General features: G+C 42.0%; 1 protein-coding gene across 2 annotated transcripts in view; it reads right to left on the bottom strand.

Annotated features, from left to right (window-relative positions):
- The window catches only part of LOC117873629 (carbonic anhydrase 3-like), a 106,624-nt gene extending 86,402 nt beyond the window's left edge, over positions 1-20,222 (bottom strand). For both annotated transcript variants that reach the window (XM_034763219.1, XM_034763218.1), the window contains exons 1-5: positions 20,066-20,222; positions 19,302-19,499; positions 7,770-7,888; positions 5,635-5,727; positions 1,617-1,682 (exon numbers count right to left, since the gene is read on the bottom strand). In XM_034763219.1, coding sequence (XP_034619110.1) covers positions 1,617-1,682; positions 5,635-5,727; positions 7,770-7,888; positions 19,302-19,499; positions 20,066-20,108 — 519 coding nt within the window. In that variant the 5' untranslated portion in view covers positions 20,109-20,222. The remainder of the gene's footprint in view (positions 1-1,616; positions 1,683-5,634; positions 5,728-7,769; positions 7,889-19,301; positions 19,500-20,065) is intronic.
- Positions 20,223-27,009: the final 6,787 nt, after the last annotated feature.

The following is a 27,009-nucleotide window of genomic DNA, read 5'->3' as shown; positions in this document are numbered from 1 at the left end:
CAAGTCCGAGATTTTCCATGTAAATAAAATAAGATGCACTTTATCAAAGTGTCCACTGCTGTAAATAAAGGTTGAAATATCTGACAAACTCTTATCACTATAATGTATGTTTACCTAGCAATTATAATTGTGCATGAAATATTTATGCCCAAAATATTTTTGCACTAACTTGTCCTATACATAAATAAGTAGCCTTGTTGAGATTTATACTTTGCCAAGAAAAAATAAGTGTTACAAATGTAATTCAAGGTACCATGTATTTATTTTTATTTAATTCCCTACCCCATGCTCTTATCTTTCTCTGCTTTTCCTGACCTATTTAAATAGCTACACCCCACTTCTGCATTGCTTTGATGTATGCACAGTGACTAGATTTCACTATCCAAAACTGAACATCTATGTTTCCATTGTTACTAAAACAAGGTGTAAAATCTGACAAAGTTAGGGAATCTCAGATGCCATGTAATGGGGCTAGCTTCAATTCTGTCTTTTTACCATATTAGCTCACTGAGTTCAGTCGTCTGTTAACTTTCTCAAGAACTTTTGGTTACAGTAGTGAGGTGACCCACATAGAGGTGCGTATAGGAGAAAGAGATGAATGGAGTGTTAAGGCTGTTGTCTTTGGCAGAGCAGAGAGGGAAAGAGAGGGTAATAAATGACTCAGGTTAATTAGGAAGAGGTAGAATTATGTAGGGATTAGAGGAGAAGAGAAAGAAATTTAAAGTTGAGGTGATGGAGAGGGGGGAACCAGTGGAGGGATTCAGGACTTCACCCCTCAAGTCAATTGCACTACTCATGCACTTAAAGTTAAGTACAGACTTAAGTGCTTTGCTGAATTGGGGCCAAAGCACTCAGCAACTTGCAGAACTGAGCTCTCAAATACGTGGGTGACATGTCAATGTCGGAGGTACAGTGAAGAGTGAATTTTCTTTTAACAGAATTAGAATGGACCCCAATGTTGGTCACAGACTAATATTTTTAGGAAACATCTAGTGGTTGCAGTTACTTCCAGTGTTAAGTAAGTGGCCTGATACTGTAATTCTTAGGAAACTAAGCTCCCTTCTGTGGGAGTTCTGCCTATACAAGGCCCTTAGGTAATTAATTAATTTGAAAAACAGTTTAGGATAGGATTTTCAGTGATCATTGTGCTGATATCAGTGAGGGCTGTCTGGCAACTGTGCATTTAGGGGCTGTTCGAGAGCCCATTGAAGTCAACAGGGGACCTTAGAGAAATGAGACAAGGAAGGAGGGATACCTCAGTGGTTTGAGCATTGGCCTGCTAAACCCAGGGTTGTGAGTTCAACCCTTAAGGGGGCCACTTAGGAATCTGGGGCAAAATCAGTACTTGATCCTGCTAGTGAAGGCAGAGGGCTGGACTCAATGACCTTTCAAGGTCCCTTCCAGTTTTAGGAGAAAGGATATCCCCATTAATTTATTTAAATACATTTCTCCTTAAAGAAGAGAAGATATTCTGGGCCATAGTCACCAGAAAGCTCTGGCTGCTATGTGTTGCTGGAACAATGCAAAGCAGCCACAGCAGACTAGCAAATCTGGTTGCCTGGTTCTTGCTACTGAAGCTACTGAGTTAACCTAATAAATAAAAACTATTTTGTTACCTTTGTCTTAATATTATCTATTTCTTCAAGAATTCTCTTCATCTCTGGTTTGGGAGTTTTTCCTACCTGTAATGCAGAAAGCATAAGTTGAACTGTAGATATGCCAACTGAATTTGTTTTCCTTCATATCTCACGACTGCATGAAAAATACTACTTGACCCATTCCTGTCAATTAACATTCTCTGACCATTTTGTACTGAAAAACAACAAAACATCACTCCTGATGGAGGGAAAAAACACCCAGAATAATATAAGAATAAATTGCTTGATTTTTCATTACAGTAGTGTTTGCTAAAACTACCTACAAAGCTCAGTCATGCTCCAATTGAAGTGGCTAGTATAATTCCCACTGGTTTGAGTGGGGTCAGGGTAGGATGCAAAAGAAGACATTCTGATGATTAGAAGTAAATTAGTTTCACATCTCACACAATTTTTATTCATAAAAAATAGAAAATGTATAGTTTCTTTAGCATATATATATACACAATTTGGTGGTGATTTTCCTACTAAATGCATGCTTTAGCCCTTATGCAGTAGCCTGGCTTTATTAAAGAATAAAACTACATGCTAAACTGAGTACGCAGGGAAAATAGAAGTGGAAAGCTGATATTTTTGCAAAGGAGCTGATCTCACGTAAAGAAGTGTAAAGAAATACTACATTATGCCTTTTGATACTTCAGAAGAGGATAACAGCACAGTCTAATACTAATGTAGCTTCTCATCTCTGAAAGAATGGGTTACAACCTGGTTCATGTCACCAGTAATGTACATTTGCCCTTCTTAAACTACCTCCTCTTGGGCCTTGTTCTGCAGGCTTCACATAAACCAAACATCCATTGAAGTAAGGCATCAGAGAAGACACCATGACTCAGTCTAGGATCACCTAGAACTGGATGAAATATCTTCAGTGAATAATTTATTTGCTGAAAATGCAGTTTTGGTGACCCACAAGTATTTGTGATTTTGTGTCACATTTGCTGAATAGTTTTGACTGAACTGAAAAACTCAAAACATTTCGATAGCATCAAAATGAAATATGGAAAAGTGTCTCAGCTCTCTAATATGTGAGCATTCCTGCTGGTCAGACTCAACGTGCATTTCCAGAGATGTGTGGAGAACTGCACACTGCACCTGCTACTACTACATCTGCTAGTAACCAATGCTCATTCTCATCATGGACACTAAAAACCAAATGAGAAAGAAAAATCATTACAGATATAAAATATCTGAGGAATTTTCACTACTCAACTACTATTCAACCCACTAGTTATTTCTACACTGCGGCGTAAGCCTAGTGTTAGTAGAATTCGAGTTAGCAGATCCTGGGATTGTTAACCTGGGTCTTGAGCATCTACACTCATTTGTAATCCCAGGATAGGAATTGTTGAACTCTGGGTCCCAATCTAGGGCTCCAGTGTCTACACTGCATTATGTGAGTACAAATCCAACCACACATATTCCATACTTTTCAGTGCCTTCCCAAAATGTGGCCCCTTTTGCCCTTTGTTTGTGGCGCAGTGTGGGAAAATTTGACTGTTCACCAAACTTGACTGTCCTGAGGACAAAGAAAGTCAGCCATTGTAATTGTGGAATACTTTTGTCAGACTCCCAGAGCACAAGTTCAGTGGGGCTGCATCTACACTGAAAAATAATAGGGCTTGAACTTGGGTCCCACCTTGAATCAGGATCAGACCCTCCATCCAGGGATCCTGGGTCTGAGCCCTAGGTTGGTGCAATTTGTGTGTAGGGGGATTAGGATTGAGCATTTGTTCAGACTCTGGGTTTATATTGCAATGTAGACATACCAACTGAGTTTTGCCTGTTTAAAGACAGACTTCAGTAAGGACTTTGAGTTTGTGTCTATTAGTATTAGAGAAGTGCCTCAACCAAAATGCTGGATCTAATTCCGGAATTTGAAGATAGTTTGAATCAGGACCAAATCCAACCTTCATGGTGGGGTCCCATTTCTGCAATGGGCGAAGCCAGTGTTGTACTAATGTTGTGCCAATATTTAAAAAGGATAAACAGGACAACCCAGGTGATTATAGGCCTGTTAGCCTGGCATTGATCCCGAGCAAAATAATGGAACAACTGATATGGGACTTGATTAATAAAGACTTAAAGGAGGTTAATATAATTAAGACCATCAACATGGGTTTATGGAAAACTAACTTGATATCTTTTTTGATAATATTACAAGTTTGATCGGTAAAAGTAATAGTGTTGATGTAACATATTTAGACTTCTGCAAGGCATTTGGCTTCGTTCCCCATGATAATTTGATTAAGATACTAAAATATACAAAATCAACATAACACATAATAAATGGATTAAAAGCTGGCTAACTGAGAGGTCTCAAAATGTAACTGTAAACAGAAAATCATCATCAAGCAGGTGTATTTCTAGTGGGGTCTTGCAGGGATTAGTTCTTGGCCCCACACTATTTAAAATTTGTATCAATGACCTGGAAGAAAACATAAAATCATCATTGATAAAATTTACCACTTGCACAAACACAGGGAGAGTGGAAAATAATGAAGAGGACAGGTCACTGATAAGGCATAATCTGGATGGCTTGCTAAATTGGGCACAAGCAAACAATATCCAAATGTAACATCATACATCTAGAAACAAAGAATGTAGGCCATGTTTGCAGACCTCTATCCTGGGAAGTGGAGACTCTGAAAAATATTTGGGGAGTATGGTTGATAATCAGCTAAACAAGAGGGTGACTCTCTGACCAAAAGGGCTAATGCAATCCTTAAATGCGTTAACAGGGCAATCTCATGTAGTCAAAGGGAGGTTATATTACCTCTGTATTTAGCAGTCGTGAGACTGCAGCTAGAATACTGTGTCCAGTTCTGGTTTTCACAATTCAAGAAGATTGTCGATGAATTGAAGAGGGTTCAGATAAGAGCCACAAGAATGATTAAAGGATTGGAAAACTTGCTTTATAGTGATAGATTCAAGGAGCTCAATCTATTTAGTTTAACAAACAGAAAATGAAGGGGTGACTTGATTACAGGCTATAAGTACCTACACGGGGAACAAATATTTGAGAATGGGCTCCTCAGTCGAGCAGACACAGGCACAACAAGTTTCAATGGTTGGAAGTTGAAGCTAGAGAAAATCAGACTAGAAATAATAAGGCATACATTTTTAATAGTGAGGGTGATTAACCATTGAAACAACTTAGCAAAGGTTGTGGCAGATTCTCCATCACAGGCAATTTTAAAATCATGATTAGATTTTTTCCCTAAAATATATGTTCTAGTTCAAACAGGAATTATTTCAGGGAAGTTCTCTGGCCTATGTTACAAAGGGAGTGAGACTACATGATCACAGTGATCCCTTCTGGGCTTAGAATCGATGAATAAAACTTTGGACCTGAACAGTGAGAAGGTTTTTATCATGATCCCTATATAAACGTAATGAGAAATCATGGCGTATATTGCTGAGGTCGGATGAAAAGCTCTGTTGATGGGGGTAGCTGTGGGACAGGTTGCCATGAACAGTGGAAGAAGTGACCCTGGTTTTTAGCATGTTTTTGTCAGGGTAAGATTAAGGCAGATTCTTTAAGCGAGATCTCTGTCATGGAAATCATTCGGTGAGTAACACTGCACAGCTGATTGGTACTGAGCAGATACATACTATTGATACTGCACCCAGAGAGGAGGAGAAAATGCACCCTGGGTTCCCTCACTCCCCATCAAAACATCGTCTCAGTGTTGTAGATGTAGCAACAGGTACAGACTGCAGATAAAATTACTCTGATTCAGGTACATGTATGACACGCACTACTGAATGTTAGGGGTGGTGCTAAAAGACTGTTTTATGGGTGCACTAAATTTCTATGGATCCAGGCCCAACATAATCCCAATGTGTGCATCATTCTGAATATTATCCTCTAATGAGATATATTGCTGAGAAGTAAGTACACCAGGAACCTTTTTTTCCTGCAATTAGCATAAGAATACAAGTATGCAACAGTATAAAGAATGAACATTTCCAAACTTACTTTCAGAAAAATGCCCACAACAGCCACGCCATCAGCTTGTTTCAAAGCTTCAGCAAAATTACTATATTTCGGATTCCAGTGTACCAGATGAAGCTTGAACCAAAGAAATGTAAATGTTAGAAATACTGTTATGCAATAAAAAGCCATCACAGGGCAAGTCCTGCATTCCTTGTGCATCCTGCTGAAAGAGTTTTGAATGCACAGGGAATGCAGAATTGGGCCCCCAAAAGAAAATAGGTATAAATATGGCCTATTGCTTCTACTGCTCTTCCACAAGCTTATGTTTTTTGCAACAATTGCTTGTCAACTACTTTAGTTTTAAATGAAGCATAAAAATTAGAATAGAGAGACTGCACAACATAATATAAAACTTGCTTGAAATTAATCAAATAATATAATAGAGGAGATGCTTACAAATGCATGTAACATGCACATATGCAATGCAGAAGTTATCCACTGATGTGTTTAATCTCAATTGTATTTTCCGGTTAAAGAAATTCTTTAAAAAAATTGAAATTTATTTGTGCTTTATAAACCATGGCTCTGCAGTTCTTGCTCTACTTTCCATCCCACTCCCCTGCACTCGTAGTGAATGGACCAGGTGACCCTGTCGTTCTTTCTCATCTCTACTGTCTACAATACTAAATGTTAAGGAAATTTTTCATAATGTTTTATTTATTCTTCCAGAGGACTGCTATCTATTTATTTAGCTTCTAATAACATGGCCATCACCGTGGTATCTGAATATATGCAGAATCTGGACATATCTTCGTATTATACAAATATGGTATGACTTCATTCACAATGAGATTATTCAGCAGTTTCATTAAATTTAGCTAATGTACACTGATATTTTAAAAAATAGCACCCTCCCTGAATGTGGCATATAATATATTGCTCTTTATTTACTCCTCTGTTGTTACTCGCATCATTGTTGAGGATAAAAGCAACATGGCCCACAGGCTCCACTTGTATTCTAGCAAAGCACTGTTCACTCTATATATTGTTTCTCCTCTGTGTAAAGGCCTAAGGGTTAAATCTTAGTCCCGCAAACAAAGGCAAAGTAAAAAGGCTTTTCTTGATGGAACTAAAAACAAACGTTTGGGGGGACAGAATGCTCCCACTCAATCCACTAGTAGTAACTGGGATACCTGTGGAGCTGGACCATGGCTGATGCTACTAGACAAAGGGAGGAAAGAGGAAAATCACGCAAAGCACCCACACAAAGTTTTGGGCCAGGGGATCTATGATATGCATCTTGTCTACCACCATTTCTTCCTGATGGGAGCTGGTGCAGAGCTGCACAGTATGTACATGTGACATGTACGGGCTTTCAGAGTTGGAAAGAACACTAGCAGGCTGCTGCATGGCTCCTCACAGAGAAAAAACATGTTGTTTCCATGGTAGTTTGAGACTTACACTTCCTCCCATGTAGGATGTGGAAAGAAGGCAGAATTTGTTATTAATTTATTGCTATCAGAGCTTAAGCCCACACCGAACACACACTGAGTCAAACTCAACCATTAACTACAGTGAGTTTAGCCCTCAGTAGTTTGTGTGTTCATGCCAAAATAGCAGCAAATATTTATGTAAAACAATTCTAGACAATACACTGATAGATTTTTAAAAACAGATAGTTAGACTCTAGAGGATATTCTTCACCACACCAGTTTTAAACTAATTGACATGTCCTTGTAATAAAGTTTTTTTCTCCCACTGGTAATGCATCTGAAAAAATAAATCCCGGGACTATATTCTTATAAATAATTAAATGTATACCAAAAACTCCTACTGACCAATAAAACCAGCAAAAAATGATATCAGAAGTTTGAGTAAAAATAAAATACGGCCACCAAAGTTGTGTTTGCTGCAAAAAGATCTCATTGAAAATGGTGAATTTAAGGTTGGAGCATATTTATATAAATGTACAGTTTTGGTAGGGGACCTGGGGGAGGGGTGTATTTTTGTTATGAAAAGTTGTGTTTGTTGGCAGAAATGATTTACCCCAGGGCACATTTATGAATAGTCACAGCAATAACATATTTCATACAAAATCAATAAAAACAAATAAATATTTGAAAAGGAAAGCGGTTAGTGTTGCCCAATATGCTAGTATATACAAAAACAGGTCCCACCTCTGCTGCATATTTCACTCCATCTACAATGTGCTCAGAGCCATGGTCATCAGACGAACCCCAATGAAAGTGGAACTGCCGCAGCCTGTAGGTTCCTGGGAGTGGTCCACCTCGCAGCACTGCAATTGACAATCCACATTAACATTAGGTACAGACCTTTTCAAAGAAGCTTTGATTCAAAATAGAGGTGTATACATTTACCACAGAGGAGTCCAAAATTTTTAAGGTGTTGAGCACCTACAGCAATTCCAGCTGATTTCAGTGGGAGTTGAGGGCACTCAGCACCTTGCATGATTGGGCCTGTATCTACCTATCACTGGGCTAGACAGCACTATTTGATTTCGTAGCTATAGAAATTACCATGAATCAGGGTGAAACCACAGAATGGGATGCCAATTGTAGCACATATCCCATTCCCCTCATGGCCGAATGTATCATAGTTTGGGGAGGATGGGTGCTCCGGATGGCTCACCATTCGCCAGTGAATGTCCTGTTATGGAATTCACAATTTTATGAGGATTTGATGGGAATCTCTGTGAAACTGGCCTAGAGGAGCCACGTAGTACTGCTGCTGGCCTAGAGGTGCCATACAAGCCCTGCCTATGATCCAGTCCAGTAATGGCTTTTTAACCTATGTTGCAAGCAATGTTTACAGTGTAGTCTGTTATCTCTAGGGAAAGGTCTATTTCCTGAGGAAAGAGCAGAAGAAAAAGATAAAAACAGATGAGCTAAAAAATGGTTACTGAGCATTCAGACAAACTTTATTCTCTGAAAAAGTTCAGTATGTATAATAACCATGGCAACATTACCACCATTATTTCAAGCAATAGGAAGGTTTTACTTTGTAGACCACAAAGAACAAGGTACGTGTATTTTATGATATCATCATGAATTACATACTTTCCAACTATTAGCTTAGGTCTGATCCTTGCAGGCTCTGAGCATCCTCAATACCCATTGACTTTCATGGAAGTTAAAGGTGCTCAAACAGCTTCTACAAGGGCTCTGTACATCACAGGATTGGGTCCGTATGGTAAAGACATACCAGGTAGAGACAAGTATCAGGGGGTAGCCGTGTTAGTCTGTATCTACAAAAACAACAAGGAGTCTGGTTAGTCTTTAAGGTGCCACCAGACTCCTTGTTGTTCAGGTAGAGACAATTACATCCCTGGATCTGAAAAGACAAGGAGTAAGTCCATGCCCAGCTCTTTTCTGAAATGTCCTAGAAAGAAAGTATCTAAAGGATACAGAAGGAGGCCATCTTCTTTTCAGGTGGTCTCTCAGACATGTAATACTGTAGGCAGTTTGTCAGTGGGATCAGTAGCAGCTGTCAAGGTTATCAATTCTCCACTAAAACAGATTTATAAAACCAGTTATCCTGTTTGAAGGTCAATGGAGTGCAACCTTGATTTTTTAAGTGCAGGTACTCCACCTCCACCAGTGTATCCTGCCCCACCAGTATCAACCCCCCATCTCAGCACATTTCTGTATAAAATGGCATCCTCCATGTGGTGTGACTTTGCATATACAGTGTGTGTGAGATCAAAAGTGCAGGAACACTGTTCACACACTTTTCTGCCCCACTACCTTACGTTGTTTTCACTTGTGAGTGATCACCAGTCATTGTTAATCCTTGTATCAGGTGAGGCTGTAAGACCTCATGCCAAAAAACTCATTGCTTCTCTCAACTGTAAATAGGGCTTAACTTAAGCGTAACTGATTTTGAACCAGAAAGACTATACTCTCAATGGGGGGAAAGTCTTTTTCTTTTCTGTTTGTTTAGAAATATGGTACAAACACACAAAATCACATAATGAGAGTATAAATAGACTCTTTATTTATAGACAGTCTCTGGTGTAAATACCTCTCTTCCATATTCTAATCAGGTAAAAATTGATGAAATCTATAAGATATATCTTTCCCAAAAACTTGGTCCAAATTCCAATGGCTAAAAAATAAAGATGAAGTCCACAGAGGAGATATGGCTCAAAAATAATAATAAAAAAAATCTTTATTTTGTTTCAGTTTATGGACTGGTACCAAATTCTTTGAAGCTGCTCTCTTCTTGAAGAGGGAGAAATGAAAGGGGTGAGGTTTACTTTCAGTCAGAAAGGATGAAAGGATTAAGTACAATGCATGTGACCAAAGGTTGGGAAAGAATCATATACACCTCTCCCTTGATATAGTATTTGGGGATGAGGGGGAAACGATGTGCTACTATTCCCCTCAAACACAATTACCTGTTGTTAAAATCAAAGGCAAGTTATTTTTATACATCATGGAATAATACCACATTATTTTCACTTGTGGAAAAGTACCATCTTCTAGTACTTGAGATTCAAAACTGCCAAGCCTAACATTTCACATATGAAGACCATTTTATAAAGGTCCTGTCATCAAGCCAGTGAGCTATGGACAATTTTCTGGAGATGTCACATCCCCCCTGCTGCTGATGTTTCTTTCTGTGAGTGGGCCCAAAAGGAGACACAGCTAAGTCTGCCATTTTCTTGACTAGCTTTGATTGCATTAGACCAAACAGGCTTTCAAAGTCCTGCAACTGTAACAAAAAAAGTTGTCTACTCGATCCCCAGAGATTTTCCAATATGTTTCTTTAAGCAGGATGGGACAGAGACTTCTGAATTCTATCATCCATGATCAGATGAAGCAGAACAGGAGGACAAGCTTTTTGGGTCGTAGTTCTCCAAGACTGAAGAAATTCACAATTATTTCTTCTTCCATGGTTCTTTCATTTTTAGGAAATGCAATTCTACCCCTCTGATGGACAAATACAACAGTAGGAGATAAGCCAGTTTTGCAGATGCGTTTCTGATATTCCATTAGAATTTGTCTATAGAGGCTAAGCGATTTAGTAAAACAATCACATCCCCACAATATTTATATTGAAGCTATATTGATTCGGCTTGCGTGATCAGCATTCCGAATTCTCTGATCCTATTTACTTCAGGGAAAACAGAGGCATATTTTGACAATGCTAGTAAAGGTCCCTTTTGACTATTTCTAGCTAAAGAGACAATATCACAAGGGTGTTTTTACCTTCTGTGTTTGATTTTGCCCACAAAACAAAATCCCTATTGTAGGATATGTTGGTTGCACTTTTTCCACCTGAAAGCAAAAATGTGATGGCATGCACCTGAAATCCTCCAGAATGCAAAGATTCCCTGGCAGCAGGAATCTGATCATGGAGAATCCTTAACTTTTTGGAGTACTGGAGTTGGGGGAAACAGGTGGAGAAGTTCTGTGCCTGTCCAAGGAATGGAGAATGCATCCTTCCTGCATGGGGATCTTCAGAATCTCAAAGTTTTGTGTCTCCCATAGACGAGGAATGTTTCAGGGTCCAACGGCACTTCCTTCCAAAGAGAAGATTTACCAGCACATTCTCTGACCCTGGAATATGTTGAGCAGTTAAAGTTTCCAAATTTTATGTCCAGATTTTATGGATAGTGGTCATCCATGCTGATCCGGTTTCTACTAGTTCTAAGTAATAGACCAATCATAATATCGCCAATATTACTTTCCAAACAGTTCATATTGCATCCTCATATTTTGCATGCTGATTTTGCCTGCTCTACATACTGAACAGAGGTTTTCATTGAGCTGTCCAAAATGATGCCTAGGTTTTAATTTAGAACCCAATTATATGAATCAATAGACTCATAGACTTTAAAGTCAGAAAGAACCATCATGATCATCTAGTCATATTGCTCTTTCCAAGTAAATTTCAACTGCCATCATGCTTTTTATTCTACTAGCTTTATTAGGTCTCTCTGGAGTTTCTCACAGTCTTCTCTAGTCTCTTCTAATTGAAATAGTTTTCAGCAAACCTCAGAGCAGAACATCTCAATGGCCAGAGTCAATGTGGTTGCCCTTGTCATCGGGGTAGTGCAACCTAATGTTCCAGAGTCAATATGACCACCCTTGCTGTCAGGGTGTGGCCTAATGGCTGGAGTCAATATAATCACCCTCTCACTTGGACCATATAGCCTAGTGGCCACAGCCAGTATGGCTGACCTCCTTGGCATGGTTGTGCAGCCTAGTGGCAAGAGTCAATACAATCACCCTCTCGCTCGGGCTGTATGGCCTACTGGTCAAAGTCAATACAATCATCCTCTCACTCGGGCTGTATGGATGACCTTCTCAGCACAGTTGTGTGGCCTAGTGGTCAGAGTCAATAAGGTTGCCCTCCTTAGCAGGGCTATGTGGCCTAATGGGCAGAGTCGGGGAAGTGGACCACCACCTGGGGGGGGAGAGGGTTGGCAGCCAGAGTAGGGGGACGTGGGCCCTCCCTCTCCACCAGGTCCTGGCCCAGGGCCTTGGTAGTGGCAAGTGTGCATGCCACTGAGTCAGATGGGATCCGGCCGAAACACGCTGACTCAAAATCCAGTTCACTGTCCACGGTCAAGTTCCCCAGGCTACTTCCTATCGTTCTCCCCAATTCTGTGGTCTGGATGTCTTCAAGATCTTTGTGTTCCTCACCCTGCACTGCTCCTGACAGCTCCAACTTCCCATGGGCATCCACAGGTATCTGAGCATCTGCCTGGGTATCAGCACCTCTGGCTCCCACGGTTTGGGGTTCCATCTGCTCCTGGGCTGGAGCCTGTGAGGTGTGTCCTTACTCTCTGGCGGTCAGCCTACAACGAGCTGGGCTGCTCCCTTTTATACTGAAGCAGCAGTTGGAGCATGCCCAGCAGGGCAAGGATGCATGGCTTCCTCTGCCCAGAGTGTGGGGTTAACCCCTTCTTGTTCAGAGCAGGGCAAGTACGCCCCACCACACTAGAGTAATAGCTCTAAGTTTATATATAAAATGGTCCCCCTGCACTGGATTAGAGCTGAACTATAATTTTAGCCTGTCTGGTGTCTATCACAGCATTAATAGGAGAAGATTGAACCTTTTCCAAGTTCAAACACAAAACCCTAGCATTCCTGCCTTTGAAAATGTCTGCTTTGACTGTTGAAAAGAATCTCTGCAAGTGAATGGAGAGTGGCTGCATTTAAAGGACTCTGCCAGTTTCAACCTCTTATCCTGTAAGTCAGTCAGAAAACTGTGCTTACCTTTCCCAGATCTCACATCGCTGGTTGGTGAATAGTCTTGCCTTGAGATGGAGCGGATAAGTGAAGGTTGAAAATTCTTTTTCAGGCTGGATACTGCATCCTCTTGGTCTTCTTCCTGCTTGGCTTGAAGTTTGCTATCCCAGCCAAAGAGCTGAAGATGTCTCCTCTGTTCTTAAACTTCACTATTACTATGCCTTAGGAACACTGAATTGTCCAATTAGGGACCACAAGTGGTTTGGGCAGGACTTTTCCTACCATGAGTCAGCAGCGGCTCCAGGCACCAGTGCTCCAAGCGTGTGCCTGGGGTGGCAAGCCGCGGGTGGCACCCTGCCGGTCCCTGTGAGAGCGGCAGTCAGGCAGCCTTCGGCAGCATGCCTGCGGGAGGTCCGCCAGTCCCATGGATTCGGTGGCAATTTGGTAGCAGGTATGCTGAAGCTGCGGGACCGGCTGACCTCCCGCAGGCATGCCTCCAAATCCGCGGGACCAGGGACCTCCCACAGGCATGCTGCCAAAGGCAGCCTGCCTGCCATGCTTGGGGTGGCAAAAAAGCTAGAGCCGCCCCTGCATGAGTTCTCTAATATTTGCTCTACATGGGCACTATTAACCCAGCAGTGAGTCTGGCCTGCTATAATGGAGCCTCCTCTTCCAAGAGAACTTCCCACTTTCCCATCTTCTGTACTAGCTCTGGGCAATGTCATATTCAATGCAAGGACAGCTTGGAACCCACAATGTTCCTCTCCACCTCGGTGCACATAATCCACATAATTCCTTTGTCCCTAAGCTTTGAATTTATTTTGTCCTAATGAGAAACACTTTTCTGGAAAATTAAAATTGGACAAACACCTCAGCTAAACTGAGGGTCTCCGAACAGTCTAGATTGAAATCCCAACAATATCTCTCAGCTTCTTTTAATGGTCTCTGAGCTGGGATTGCAGAAAATAGCAAGCAAAGGCTTAATAATGTAGCTCACAGGCTTTCTCATGGTGTTTGGGCATCCAGCGTTTTTGTTGGCAGAGATGTCCACTTCAAGAGTGCCTTACCCTCTTTAAGCATTTAGCTGAGTGTTTGGCCTGATGTATCAGTTCTGGATTCTGGGAATTTCCCACAGTCCATTCTTCAGGAAGTAACATTGTAGCCACATTGAGGGATCTACAGCAGTCAAAAAGTGACTCCCTCAGGTTTGCTGTTGCTGGGCTCAAGCAACATGGACTAAGCCATTTGGGTGCATTTCTCTAGGAGTGAAACAGCCCAGGAGGGTTCAGTGGAGAAAGTACTTGCAGCATTTTGGTTCTGAGAGGACCCTTGTGAAAACAAGCTCTCTCATCCCATTGGTCAGTGACTGGTTCATACTCTGAATATTTGTACATTGCCTAGCACTGATCTTGGATATGGCCTTTGGGCACCACAGTAATAAATATTCAATGAATAAGAGAAGTCAGTCCAAGATGCTTCCTGAAATTTAGTGTTCCTAGCACCTATTTAAAAGAGGCCTCTGTCACAATGCAGGGCCTGTAATTGTGTGTGCAGAGACAGATGCCTGATAGAGTGAAGACTCTCCATTTCCTGCACTCCTCATGGTTATCCATCATGGAGCTGTTTTCTGATTAGCAAGAGGTAGAGTTTGGATCAAACAGTGCAGTTTTTCAGTCGTCGGTGAAGTCAGTGAGGCAGGCATAGCCAGTGAAGGTCAATGCTGCGCAGGCGGATGCAACTAAGGTGAGCAGAGACTCCTCTGTGTGGCTTGTCTCACTGAGGGTCAGGTGACAAAAATCAGTTTGGCACAGAAGGTCAGCCCTGTTTATTATAGACATGAGGAGGGTTTGTCCTTGCAAACATGTTTTAAAACACTCACCTGTTGCCTGATCTACAAGGCCAGGTGATAACCCACAAGGGAACATAATGGGGCATTATTCCCTGAGATAGAAAATGTTGCTTTGCAAGAAAACAAAGACACAATATCATGAGCAAATGTTACAGCTCATTATGTCAATGATACATTATAAAATCCATAAATAAATAAGCAATTGCTCAACAGAAGATATGAGTACACCCACAGTCATTGTGGCTAATTAAGTCAGGTAAGCACTTTTCTGAAAGGTCTTCAATACATAGTTACATCATTGACATTTGTAAATGGAATTCTCTAAGTAACTGTTAAAAAGGGAAGATAACACTCAAAAGAAATAAGGGGTTTATTTGTATGTGAATTTGGTGTTCTTTAGGAACAAATGGCACTGTCTATGCTGAAGAATAAAGAGTGGGCTTCTCACACCATTTTCCAGCACACATCAATCCTGACTTACTACACAAAACACCCTAGTCTTTCAATTCTGGGCCTGTTTTGAGCAGACACTGGTATTAAATAAGCTCCCAAATTCATTTTCATGTTTGACCTAACGCAAGAATACAGCCCATGACTCCGGAGGCAGAAAACTGATAACCCAAACTTCTATTGCAGTTCCAGAAGACAGGGTCTGAAAAGCACTGAAGTTCTGACCTCCAACAATATCATGGAGGTTCAAAGTTAACATTAATACAATTCTTAAATCCTCTTGTGCATAAGCACTGCTGGTCTCAAATTAATGCTAAATACCAGACATTCTGGAATATCAAGGGATAAAAGATGTGCTAAACACAAAGTGAAAGGCTTAACTTTGCTGTTTGTCTTTAGTTGGCATGTGCCATATCCACTGGCATACATAAGAAAAGCATTGTATTGGGCTTTAGCTGTGTAATTCTTGTAAGTCTTATTGACTTCAGTAATACATAAATAAATCATCATAAATAATTTGCAGTTATATAAAGCCTTTTATAAAAGAATCTCGAAGTGCTATACAAAGATAAATAAGTATTTACCTGTAATTACCAGGAGCCTTAGTCATGGACCTGGCTAAGCACTGTACAAACACATTACAAAAAGACAGTCCCTGCCCCAAGGAGCTTTCAGTCTAAGTATGACAAGAGACAACAGATATATGCAGACAGAAAGGGGAATACAAGGAAATCATGATGTTGCAGTAATCAAGACATGAGACGATGAGAGCTTGGACGAGTGTTTTAGCTGTGTGGATGGATAAGAAAGACTGTATGTTAGAGATGTTATGCAGGAAGAACTGGCAAGATTTAGACCTAGCCTGGATATGAGGACCTAGACAGATGTCTGAATCAAAGATGGAGCTCAGGTTATGTGTCTAAATGACTGACATGTTGTCCACACTGATTGAGAAAGGAGGTAATAGGGAGGGTGGGAAATGAAGATTAGTAGCTCTGTTTTAGCCATGCTGAGTTTGAGCTAATGGCTATGAATCCATGAGATGTTAGAGAGACAGGCCAAGATTTTAGTTTGGTCAGGAGAAGAGAAGAAGATCTGTGAGTCATCAGCATACAGATGGTAGTTGAATTGGTGTTTATGGATGAGATTAACTATGGATAAGATGTAGAGGGAGAAGAGAAGAGGACCAAGGACATAGCCCAGTGGAACACCCACAGAAAATTGGAAAGCAGATGAGAAGGATCATCTGAAGAACCCCTATTTCACTTTTACCTATGGGGAAACTGAGACAAAGGCTAAGTTACTTACCTAAAGTCAGACAGCAAATCAGTGGCAGAGCTGGAAAGTTTTCTGGCACAGTTTCCTAGTTCACAGCTAGACAATGCTGTCTTCCTGTAATGTGAGGTGTGGGTCTAGAATAGATTGCTGCACTTAAAAATAATATCTTTGGGTTTTTGGTTCTCTTTGACTTACAGATAGCTTTGTTTAACACACTAAATTTAAGTAGGATTAGACCAAAATAAAAGCCATGCTTAGGCTAGATTTTTCCAGTTAAAAACAGAGTTTTTAATTATTATTTGTCCTCATTGTTTCTATCTCAGAAGCCAACAAATGAACATTCATTCATCAAAAGTTGATAAATAAAATGTTCTTTGTGAAATGTCTACATATACAATTTTTACTTTAAAATTCAGTTATCAGGTTTATGCATGGACTACTTCCAAAGAGAAACATGCCTATGAAAGGCTGTAATGCGGCAGTGGAAGGTCCTGCATGAATACAGGGGAGGCTTGCAGGAAAGTGTGTCTGAACTGTGCAGCACCACGTTCCTTTCCTGCAGCTTACAGAAAGTCAACAGCAGGAGGGTGGGAATGCAGATGGCCAGAGAATTTGCACATGAGGAGAGACACTGGTGCCTTCCTGGGGTAGCTCCAACCTTGGAAGAATCAGGGTCTATTTCCAAGAAAATATATATAACCGCTGCTGGAATACCATGTCCAGTTCAAGAAGGATGTTATTAAATTGGAGAGGGTTCAGAGAAGAGTACTCAGAGAATGATTAAAGGATTAGCAAACATGCCTTACAATGATAGACTCCAGGAGCTAAATGTATTAAGATTAACAAACAGAAGGTTAAGGGATGACTTGATCACAGATCTGTATGTACCTACATGGGAAACAAATACTTGATAATGGGCTCTTCAATCTAGCAGAGAAAGATATATCATGATCCAATGGCTGGGAGTTGAAGCTAAGCAAATTCAGATTGGAAATAAGGTGTAAATTGTAACAGTGAGGATAGTTAATGGATCAAGCCTGGCAGTACTAGACACTGTACAAATACATAAATAAAAAGCCCTGAAGAGTTTATAATCCAAATATAAGATGAGAGACAATAACAAGTTGATGCAACATACGGATGGGGAGCAAAAGGAAAAAGGAGACAAACATGATCAGCAGTGGTTATGGAGATCTTTCAATATACTCCAGCTACATCTCTTTAATGATATAACTTGATGAGGTTTATCAAGAAAAGAATTCTAATGCAAATGCCAACAAAATTAATCTAATGAAAATAAATAAATAACATATTAGAAAGAAATGCTATGTGATCTTAGGGAAGTAGATTTGTTTTTTTATTTTGCTAGAGAACTAATCAAAATCCTGCAACTATTCCCAGTCTTTTGTGTGTTTCTAGTTTTTTTATTTTATTGGATAACTCAGATTGTACATATTTTGACTTTGGATTTATTTTTATTAACCCATCAAAAAATGAAAGAAAATCAAAATTAAGATGCACACACACTTAAATATTTAAGAACATCGAGTCTATTAGCAAAATTCCTCTTACAAATTATGACTATCCCTACTAACAATTCAGCAATAGTAGTTGAAGTTTACTGTGTAGTTTAGAAATAACATCATATGTTGTGTTTTTTGGGTGCTCTGTCACTACAGAAAATGTACACATTTGTTTTTCCTTGCTGTAGCTTGGCACTACACATATTACAAATATATGGCAAAATCCTGCAGACCTTACACACAAGTACAAAGATTGTATCCTTGGGTCCAAATATTGTATAACTTTTCAAAAGCTGTTTGTGGCATCTTGGCAATTATTGCTAGTCTGCATTCAGGATTATGCACTAAATGCTTTGCAAAGATGGAAGCCAGTTTAGAATCATTTGATTTCTAGAGTTGCAAGAATTAGAGTTGCAATATTATTCATCTGATTTCCTTTTTAATGCAGTAGGGAAGAAATTTCACAGCTTCTTGCCAGTTACTTTTTTCTATGAAGTGCAGCCAACAATATCAATATGAAATTTCAGTGGTTAAATCAACAGCTTATAAATACTTCTAGCACTTGCCAAGCAGCATCGGTATATCTAGTAAAAATGTATGGCCACTCTAACCCTTAAGAGCCACATAATAAATATGCAGCATATTGCATGCAGTTGTAAAGTATTTGTGGGTGGACAGGTTAATAAGAGTAATGATAACAGTGTTAATGTTTGCTTTAAAGAAGCTCATTTTAAGCTGAAATTTCTCAGACTTTTGTACCTGAGGTCTCATTTAGCAGAAATATTATAGACCTAATCCTGCAGTCCTAACAGGCAAAAATCTCATTAATGTCATTGTTTGAGCAAGGACAGCAGGATTTGGGGTTTATCTATATAGCTAAATTGTTTTATCAAAAAATAGTATGATTACACTTTTCAGAAATGATGCTTTGCTTTTACATAGGCATTCCAGCTGTGTACCTTAAAGCCTTTTGGGTAAAATTCACTCCTCTCACAGAAAGCCTGAGGATTTGGACTTCATGTAGGTGGAGTGCAGTGTGGCTGGGGAGGTGAAATCCAACCTCCAGCCCAGGGCCAAGATACCATGTCTGCTGCAGCCCCTCCCTCCCTCACCCCCACCACCACCTGAGACTAAACCTAGGGGCTGCTATAGGAGTCACCGTCTCCCTCCCCCAGTTGTGTTGAGACTTGGGGCAACTGGACCCTCTCAAATGCAGATCATGGTCTATCCAGGTTCCATCCCTAATGTGGCCTTCTGTGCTGGTCTGTTCAGGGCCAGTACAGAGATCCTTCCGGAGTAATGAATAAAGCAGAGCATAGGTTGTCTTCCAAGCACTTTGCAGCCATTAACTAATTCAGAATAACTTCTTAAGATAAAACTAAAACTAACCTGATCTATCAAAAGTGTCATCAAACACAACTCTGCAGGTTCTCCCATTGTTCAGTATGGTCTTCGCTGCACCGGGATCATAACCAACAAACCAAGGCGGTAAAGAGGGGTCATGCTGGACCTCTTTGGAATTGATTTCAATAGGTGACTGATGGTCTCCTTTGGCAATAGGGTAATATTTGTGCCAGTGCTCAGGTCCTAGGAAGAAATGCAAAAGGAATGTCATGAAAATCTCTTCCATTTAGGCATAAAGTTGACATCTGTTTAATACAAATACAATCAATGTTACACATTATTCATACATCGCCTCACAGCTGTGCCATTCACTGCGGATATTTTTCCTCCTTTTGGTTTCCAGACGGAGGCATTTGAAGCATTAGCCGTGACTCCTTTTAAGAAGATGAATATTGTGCTTAGCCATCGGACTGCACCGCCCCTTACAGCCGGGGTTGGCCGCCTGGATTGCAGCGCTCCCGGAGCTGTCCAGTAGCCACGTTCCGGGTGAGGGTGGAGATCGGACTGGGAACGTGGGCTGATCTGGCTGTAAAGTTGTGCCCAGATTTATTACAATGGAAGCAGAAGATGCAGGAGCCAGGAGCCAGCCCCCACCCAGCCCAGCCCAGTCTCACTCCTTACAGCGTCTGCCGGACAAGCGGTGCCGGACAGATGCTGTGACAGCGGAGACCGGGCTCGCCGCGAGCGCTGCAGGCTCCCGCCCCAGGGGATCTGCGGGGCGCAGTGGGGTCGCCTTGCCCCTCACTCACCGTTGTCACTGTCATAGCCCCACTGACAGGATTGCTGGGCCATGCTCTCGGCGCGGGGTCTCAGCACTTTGTGCCTGGGCTGCTCTGTCCGCTCCTGCAGGACGGTGGCGCCGGCTCCGCCAGGGGCTTTTATAGGCTCCCGCCAACTCCGTGCCCCCGGTCGGGGTGGAGAGGGACAGAGGGGGCGGGTGTGTCTGGCCGGAGCGCAGGGGGCGGAGAGAGCGATCCCCTGGACTCCCCTCTGGCAGCAGCCGGGCAATCAGAACAGTCGGGCGCGTGTCTGTGCGCAGCAAGGGCCCTGCTCGCCAGCCCGGGGCAGCTCGCTCTGCCCCGCTGCCCTGCGCGTCTGGCTCGCACCTGGCAGGCTCGGCCCCCGCAGAGCAAGTTCCAGGCTGCAGCCCCACGCGATCGTTAGTTTGTATTTTTAATTGAACGAGGGGTTTGATCCGTCTCCCTCTCGGAAGGTGGGTCTGGGGAAGCGGGCGGCAGGTACAACTGATGCTCAGCAGCGGTCCACATATTAACCAGACACTCTTCGTGCTGCCCTGTGCTGAGACATCAAAGAACCCCGCTGAGCACACTCGTGTGGTCGTTTTTTTACTTGGAATTGTCCATGTGCCCCTGGGCATGAATGGCGGCTGAGCGTGCACCCCTGGCTTGGTTAGTGCCTGGGAACAAGATTTATCTTCATGGCTTGTTACTTCAGGGCGTTGCACAAATCATTGCACATCGCCGTGCGTGGGAAGAGAGACTAACTTATACTTAACCATATGTCTTATACAGCTCCCTTGCCGCAGAAGGTGTTCACAAAAATATCCATAGTGGCGGTTTTTGTTTTTTCAAGTTATTTGAATGTGAAGTGCGTTGCAAACGGGGCCTGGGCTGGAATCTCTGTGGCATATTTAAATTTAAGTTTCAAAAGTACAGCTCTTCTCCTTTGTGCTCTAGTGATTCCAATCAATTTAAACCAGTACTACAAATAAATTAAAATCTCAGTAAATGCATCAGTGGCAGTGCAGAGACCATATAATTCATTAGATGAGTTATGTCGTTAAGATGCCGCCCTTGGCTGACTCGGACTGGTTTTAACTGATACAGTCTATTTCATGGTTCTCAGTTTATGTTTCACGTTTCACCATTAATTATTAAATTTTGTGCTCATTTTTTTTAAAAGCAATCAATTTCCAGATTCCAGTCTGTTAGAGTCAGGGACAATCTAAATTTGTTCCTTATAGTGAACTTGTGGGAAAAATTCTGGAGAGAATTTGAGAAAGGAAACAGACTTCTTAACAAAGCTACTGTCTCCTCCTGCTGCTGTCTCTGCATGCATGTGACATGGTAGAAATCATTTTCATTACTGAAGGATTTAAAAATATATATGGGAAGCATAAACTGATAGGTTTCTATTCTTGAAAAAAAAATCTTGCTTCCCACCCCTACCCCTGCTGTCAATGTGAATTGGTCAAATTCTTTGGCCAGGTTGAAAAAATGCAGAGTATTGATATGTCACATTGAGTAGACACTGTCATAACACTGCAGCTGTCTGACTGTGCAGGTTGACATATAGAAGCTGCTCCATGCTAATAACTTCTCCATAGCATAAAACTTATGGTGCCACTGTTCATGTTTTATCATATTTGACAGCTGCTCCCATTCCTCTCTGGGTTCTGGTAGCAGGAGAAAAATGGCTATATACAGTGTGGAGATGGCTCCGAGAGAGCCAGTTTGTAACAGTAGGAGGGCCCAGATGGAAATAGTACCTCAAGGAGACACAGTTTCAGCAACATTTTTTCCCCACATTGTGTTGAATTTAATTCTGGGGTTAGAGTTCCACCAGGGATGAGTTTGCTTTAATCCCTGCATAAACTCTATAGTGTCCCATTGGCTTCACAAACAGTCTAACTGCACCAAGGCAACATTTGGAGTGAATATCCACTTTCCTAGCCTTTTTAAAGGAGCTACTTTCTATAAAGAGGAATCCTATTAAGCTGCAAAATCATTACGCTATATGAAGGTAGTCTCCAAGAACTTCCTTCCTTCCATTTTGACTTCACTAAGTAGGGAGTTATACACCAAATTGCACGCAAAACTCTAATCATATTTGTTGACTTGCACGCAGCCTGCAGGTGAATTACATATGTGGGGAACACACAGCCTGACCCAGAGCTCCCAGTTGGAAGTTGATTTTCAAGGCTCCACTACAAGAATAACCAATTAACTTTTCTCCAGCATAGTACTGAAATGGGGCATGAGTGAGGGCTGACTGGTTGAAGCTCAATCCATATAGGACATTATATTGGTAGGTATGGGAATCAACTGGAAGCAATGGCAGTGATTACGTCATTCCCCTTGATTAAAGGTGTGCATTTGCTATTTGATAATCAAGTTTGCAATTTTGCAGTCCATGATCTGCACTGGTTACTTACTGGCTTCAAGGTGAAGTTTTATGTGTTATTTTGGACCTATAAAGCTCAAATGGTCTGATATCTGCCTATTGGGGAGACCCTTGTTTCCTCCTGCAATACTACTACAGCTATGATCAGCAGAGATGCCTAAGTTCAGAGTCTCTCCAACTTAAATGGCGGGGGGGGGGGGGGGGGGGTTGCTGACAGGTCATTCTTTAATAGAGCTGACTGAGGAGCGCTCTAGACTGTTAATGTTGATTTCCCATAAGTCTTAGAACACAATGGAAGTGCCAGAAGACTAGAGGAAAACAAGTGTTGTGCCAATATTTAAAAAGGGTAAACAACATGACTTGGCTAATTATGGGTCTGTTAGCATGAAATTGATCCTGGGAAAAATAATGGAATGGCTGAATGAGGGACTTAATTAATAAAGAATTAAAGGAAGGTAATATGATTAATGTCAATTAACCTGGGTTTATAGAAACTAGATCTTGTCAAATTAACTTGATATCATTTTTGATGCGATTACAAATTTGATTTCAATTAGTGTTGATGTGATGTACATAGACTTCTGTAAGTCATTTGATTTGGCACTGCACAACATTTTGATTAAGCAACTAGAACAATATAAAAATCACTATGGTAAGCATTAAATGGATTAAAAACTGGTCACGGTGGATAATCAGCTGAACATGAGCTCTCAGTGTGACACTGTGGCTAGGGTTACCATTCGTCCGGATTCCCCCGGACATGTCCGGCTTTTTGAGCTAAAGTTAGCATCCGGGGGGAATTTGTGAATGTCCGGACTTCCCGCCCCCCTGCAGAGCGCGCGCGGCTAACAGGGCAGCCGGCCTGATGGTGCCACTTACATGGGGCTCCGACAGCCAGAGAGAGCACGTCCTCCGCCTCCCCTGCAGCAGAGATCACTCCCTCCCTCCCTGCATTCGCCTCCGGCAGTCTGGAGCTCCTCCCCCACTGCTGCCCAGCGTGCCGGGATGGGACGAACGGCTCAGGCCGTTCCTGAGCAAGTTCACAGAGACATTAGGCGAAGGCCAACAACAAGGGGGCCATGGGGTCGGAGAAGGGGCAGGGAGGTTTTGGAGGGGGCAGTCAAGAGACGGGGGGGTCGGGAGTTCAGGGGGGGCTTTCTGGGGGTGGGGGTGTGGATAAGGGTTTGGGCTGTCAGGGTACAGGTAGGGGGTAGGGTCCTGGGGGGTAGTTGGAGGGGGTCTTAGGAGGGGGCAGTCAGGGGACAAGAGGAAGGGAGGCTTAGGTAGGGGGTGGAGTCCTGAGGGACAGTTAGGGGCAGGGGTCCCAGGGGGGGCAGTCAGGGGACAAGGAGCGGGGGGAGGGTTAGGAGTTCTGAGGGAGGGGGGAGTGGGAGGGGCAGGGGCGGGACTAGGGCAGGATGAGGGGGGCTAGGGCGGGGCTCCTCCCGTCCTCTTTTTTGCTTGCTGAAATATGGTAACCCTAACTGTGGCCAAAAGGACTAATGCAATCTTTGGATGTGTAAACAGGGAAATATTGAATAGGAGTAGGGAGGGTATATGAACTCTGTATTTGGCACTGGTCCGACCGCTACCAGAATACTGTGTCCAGTACTGTTGTCCACAGTTCAAGGAAGATGTTGATAAATTGGAGAGGGTTCAAAGAGTCATGAGAATGCTGAAAGGACTGGAAAGGACAGGGCTGGGGAAGAGGCAGATGGAGGGTGGGGATGGGGTGGAGCAGGGCCTCAGGGGAAGAGGGAAGAGCCTCTAGGGAGCTCCCAGCACTCACGCAAGCCTCCCCACATAAACAGTCATTTGCTGCATATGCCCTAAGTCTCACTGAAAGTCAAAGTCAATGGGACCTAGCTTCCTAAGTCACTTTTGAAATCAGGTCACAGGCACCTAAATCACTTTGGGATAGATCAAATGTTTCTAGGCTCCTAAAGATACAGGTAGGCATCTTGTGAGATATTGAAAAAATACCTAACTATGGAAATTAATGGGATTTAGGTGCCTAACCTGCTTAGGTGCTTTTGAATATCTCATGAAGTGCCAATCTGCATTTTAAAGTGCCTAAATATCTTTGAATATCTGGCCTTTAAGTATTTTTGAAAATGTCACCCAAAGGGAACAATCAGGGGAGAAGGTGGGATGGACCACATGGAGTGGAAAGCGGTTTAGAAGAAAACAAGAGGGGAAAAGTAGGCAGGGCCTACGCTATAGAGTGCTTTGGAAGTTAAGAAGAAGGAAGAAGACAGAACAATAGGAGACTAATATAAGCTTGCCAGAAGCATAAATGACTCAGAAGACAGACAGATGAGAGAGAGCATGAAGCTGGAGAATGTAGTGGTTGAGGCAGGCTGTTATAGTGATGGCACATACCTAGGCAAATGTTCATAAAAACTGACCCTTTAACGATTGCTTGGGATAATACTAGGGTATCAATAATGTTAAAAAGCCCATGGAGAGTCAATTATACCTGTTCATTGCTATATATTACACAATGTTTGAAAAGGGTTATTTTTGAAAAAATAAGTACAAAGGTAAAAGGAAAACCAGACTGGAAAGAAACATACATCAGAAATAAAAACCTCGGTATCTTATGGATATCAATAGTTACTAAGGACCAGATTCTGCCACATGTAACACCTAGGGCACAGTAGAACACCCATTGAAGTCAATAGAAAGATTCCCTTTGATTTCATGAGTTTTGGATCAAGTCCATAAATAATATGGCAATAGGGGCTTTATAAATATTGATAGATTTAAAGGCCAGAATCGATTCAGCCATCTAATCTAATCTATCAGTCTAGGTACACATAACAAAGTTTTTGGCATTGAGCTCAACACAAGTTGCTACATAGATATTTTCCCCTGAGTGTTGCAATTTCAGTGAGACAAATGTTCAGCTGTGTATCTTTCCTGTGGAGTCTGGAGCCCTATATCAAAGGTGAAGTTAAAAAAACGTTACAGGTGAATTTCTGTTCTTTAAAACAACAACATAGGAATTCAACACATAGCACCCCATAATTTCTCTAACTAGTTGACTACTATATTTTTGCAACAGGCATTCGCATACATGGCACGCACACTGAAATCCAAGTCTCAATACAAGAATGAAAATGTGAGCTGAGCTCTCTGCTTTTATACACTCTGGCACAGTCTGACTCAGAGTAATCCAGGAATGAAAATCTGATCTAAGCTGTTTACTTTTATAAACTTCGGACATGTCTGCTCTTAAATTCCAGCAGATTGGCGGCTCTTCTCTGCAAAGGTAGAGCTTTGTGTCTCATGTTGACCTTGAATTGTACAGTTTAAGGTGAATATTCAGTCAACTGGGAACAGATAAAACTGAAGGGTATCAGAACAGTTTGGAAAAAAGTGCAGATGACTACAGGGAAAGCCAGTATTTTTCCCTAGCCATCAACCCTAATTGCTGTGCCAGAAATATTAAGGTGAGTACCAAAATACACATACACAAAAGCTGAAACTAATCCCTACATAAACCATAACAATGGTCCCAACTCCCAATCTATTTGTATCTCTTACAATGTTCACACTTCCTTTTCAGGTGAGCTCACTTGATCATGTTAGGCATGATCTTTATTAGGCTACATCTACACTACGGGGGGGGGGGGTTGATTTAAGATACGCAAATTCAGCTACGCGAATAGCGTAGCTGAATTCGACGTATTGCAGCCGACTTACCCCACTGTAGGGACGGCGGCAAAATCAACCTCTGCGGCTTCCCGTCGACGGCGCTTACTCCCACCTCCGCTGGTGGAGTAAGAGCGTCGATTTGGGGATAGATTGTCGCGTCCCAACGGGACACGATAAATCGATCCCCGAGAGGTCGATTTCTACCCGCCGATTCAGGCGGGTAGTATAGACCCAGCCTTAGAAGGTACTTTGGGGATAGATGCTTACGTGCAAATATATTGTTAATCTGCGTGCTTTCAGCACTGTAAGACATATCCTGCTCCTATCTTGTGCAGCTGCACAAGGACCATGAAGTATTAGAACTGACTGCCATGGGGAGTGATGGGGCAGGCTGTGAAGAGGCTTCACAGAAGGAATTTACAGCCCTACATGTCCATGAAAAGTGCTCAACAGAGGCATCTTCCATGGCAGTGCACAGCACAGTCTGAGTATGGGGGAATGGCAGGAGACTGGATTTGCAGCTATGAGGATCCACTGACCAAAGCCCCTGTTGGGTTAGTGGTGATGACATCAGTGGGTACAGAGACTGCTAGAAGCTATAGAGCCTGGAGCGGGTGTGCTTATGTTTCACAGACCACCATCAGACAGCAGAGGAGGATTCCGTTCATATCAGCCCTTACATAGCTTCTCTGCAAAAGTCCTTTTACTTGCACTTTGCTCAGGGGACCCAAAATTAGCACTGTCATTGATTGATTAGCAGAATATCACTTCTATATTTTACCTCTCTTCTTCATTATTTAAAGTACACCATAAATATACATCTCCCTGTACAGACACATGAAAAACAAGATCCCTAATCCAGGAGCCAGCAGTCTAATTTGGACAAGTA

This window comes from Trachemys scripta, chromosome 2 (assembly GCF_013100865.1).
Source record: "Trachemys scripta elegans isolate TJP31775 chromosome 2, CAS_Tse_1.0, whole genome shotgun sequence".
In the NCBI taxonomy this organism is placed as follows: domain Eukaryota; kingdom Metazoa; phylum Chordata; order Testudines; family Emydidae; genus Trachemys; species Trachemys scripta.
Note: the sequence above shows the minus strand (reverse complement) of the source record. Positions and strands in the feature narration are given on the sequence as shown.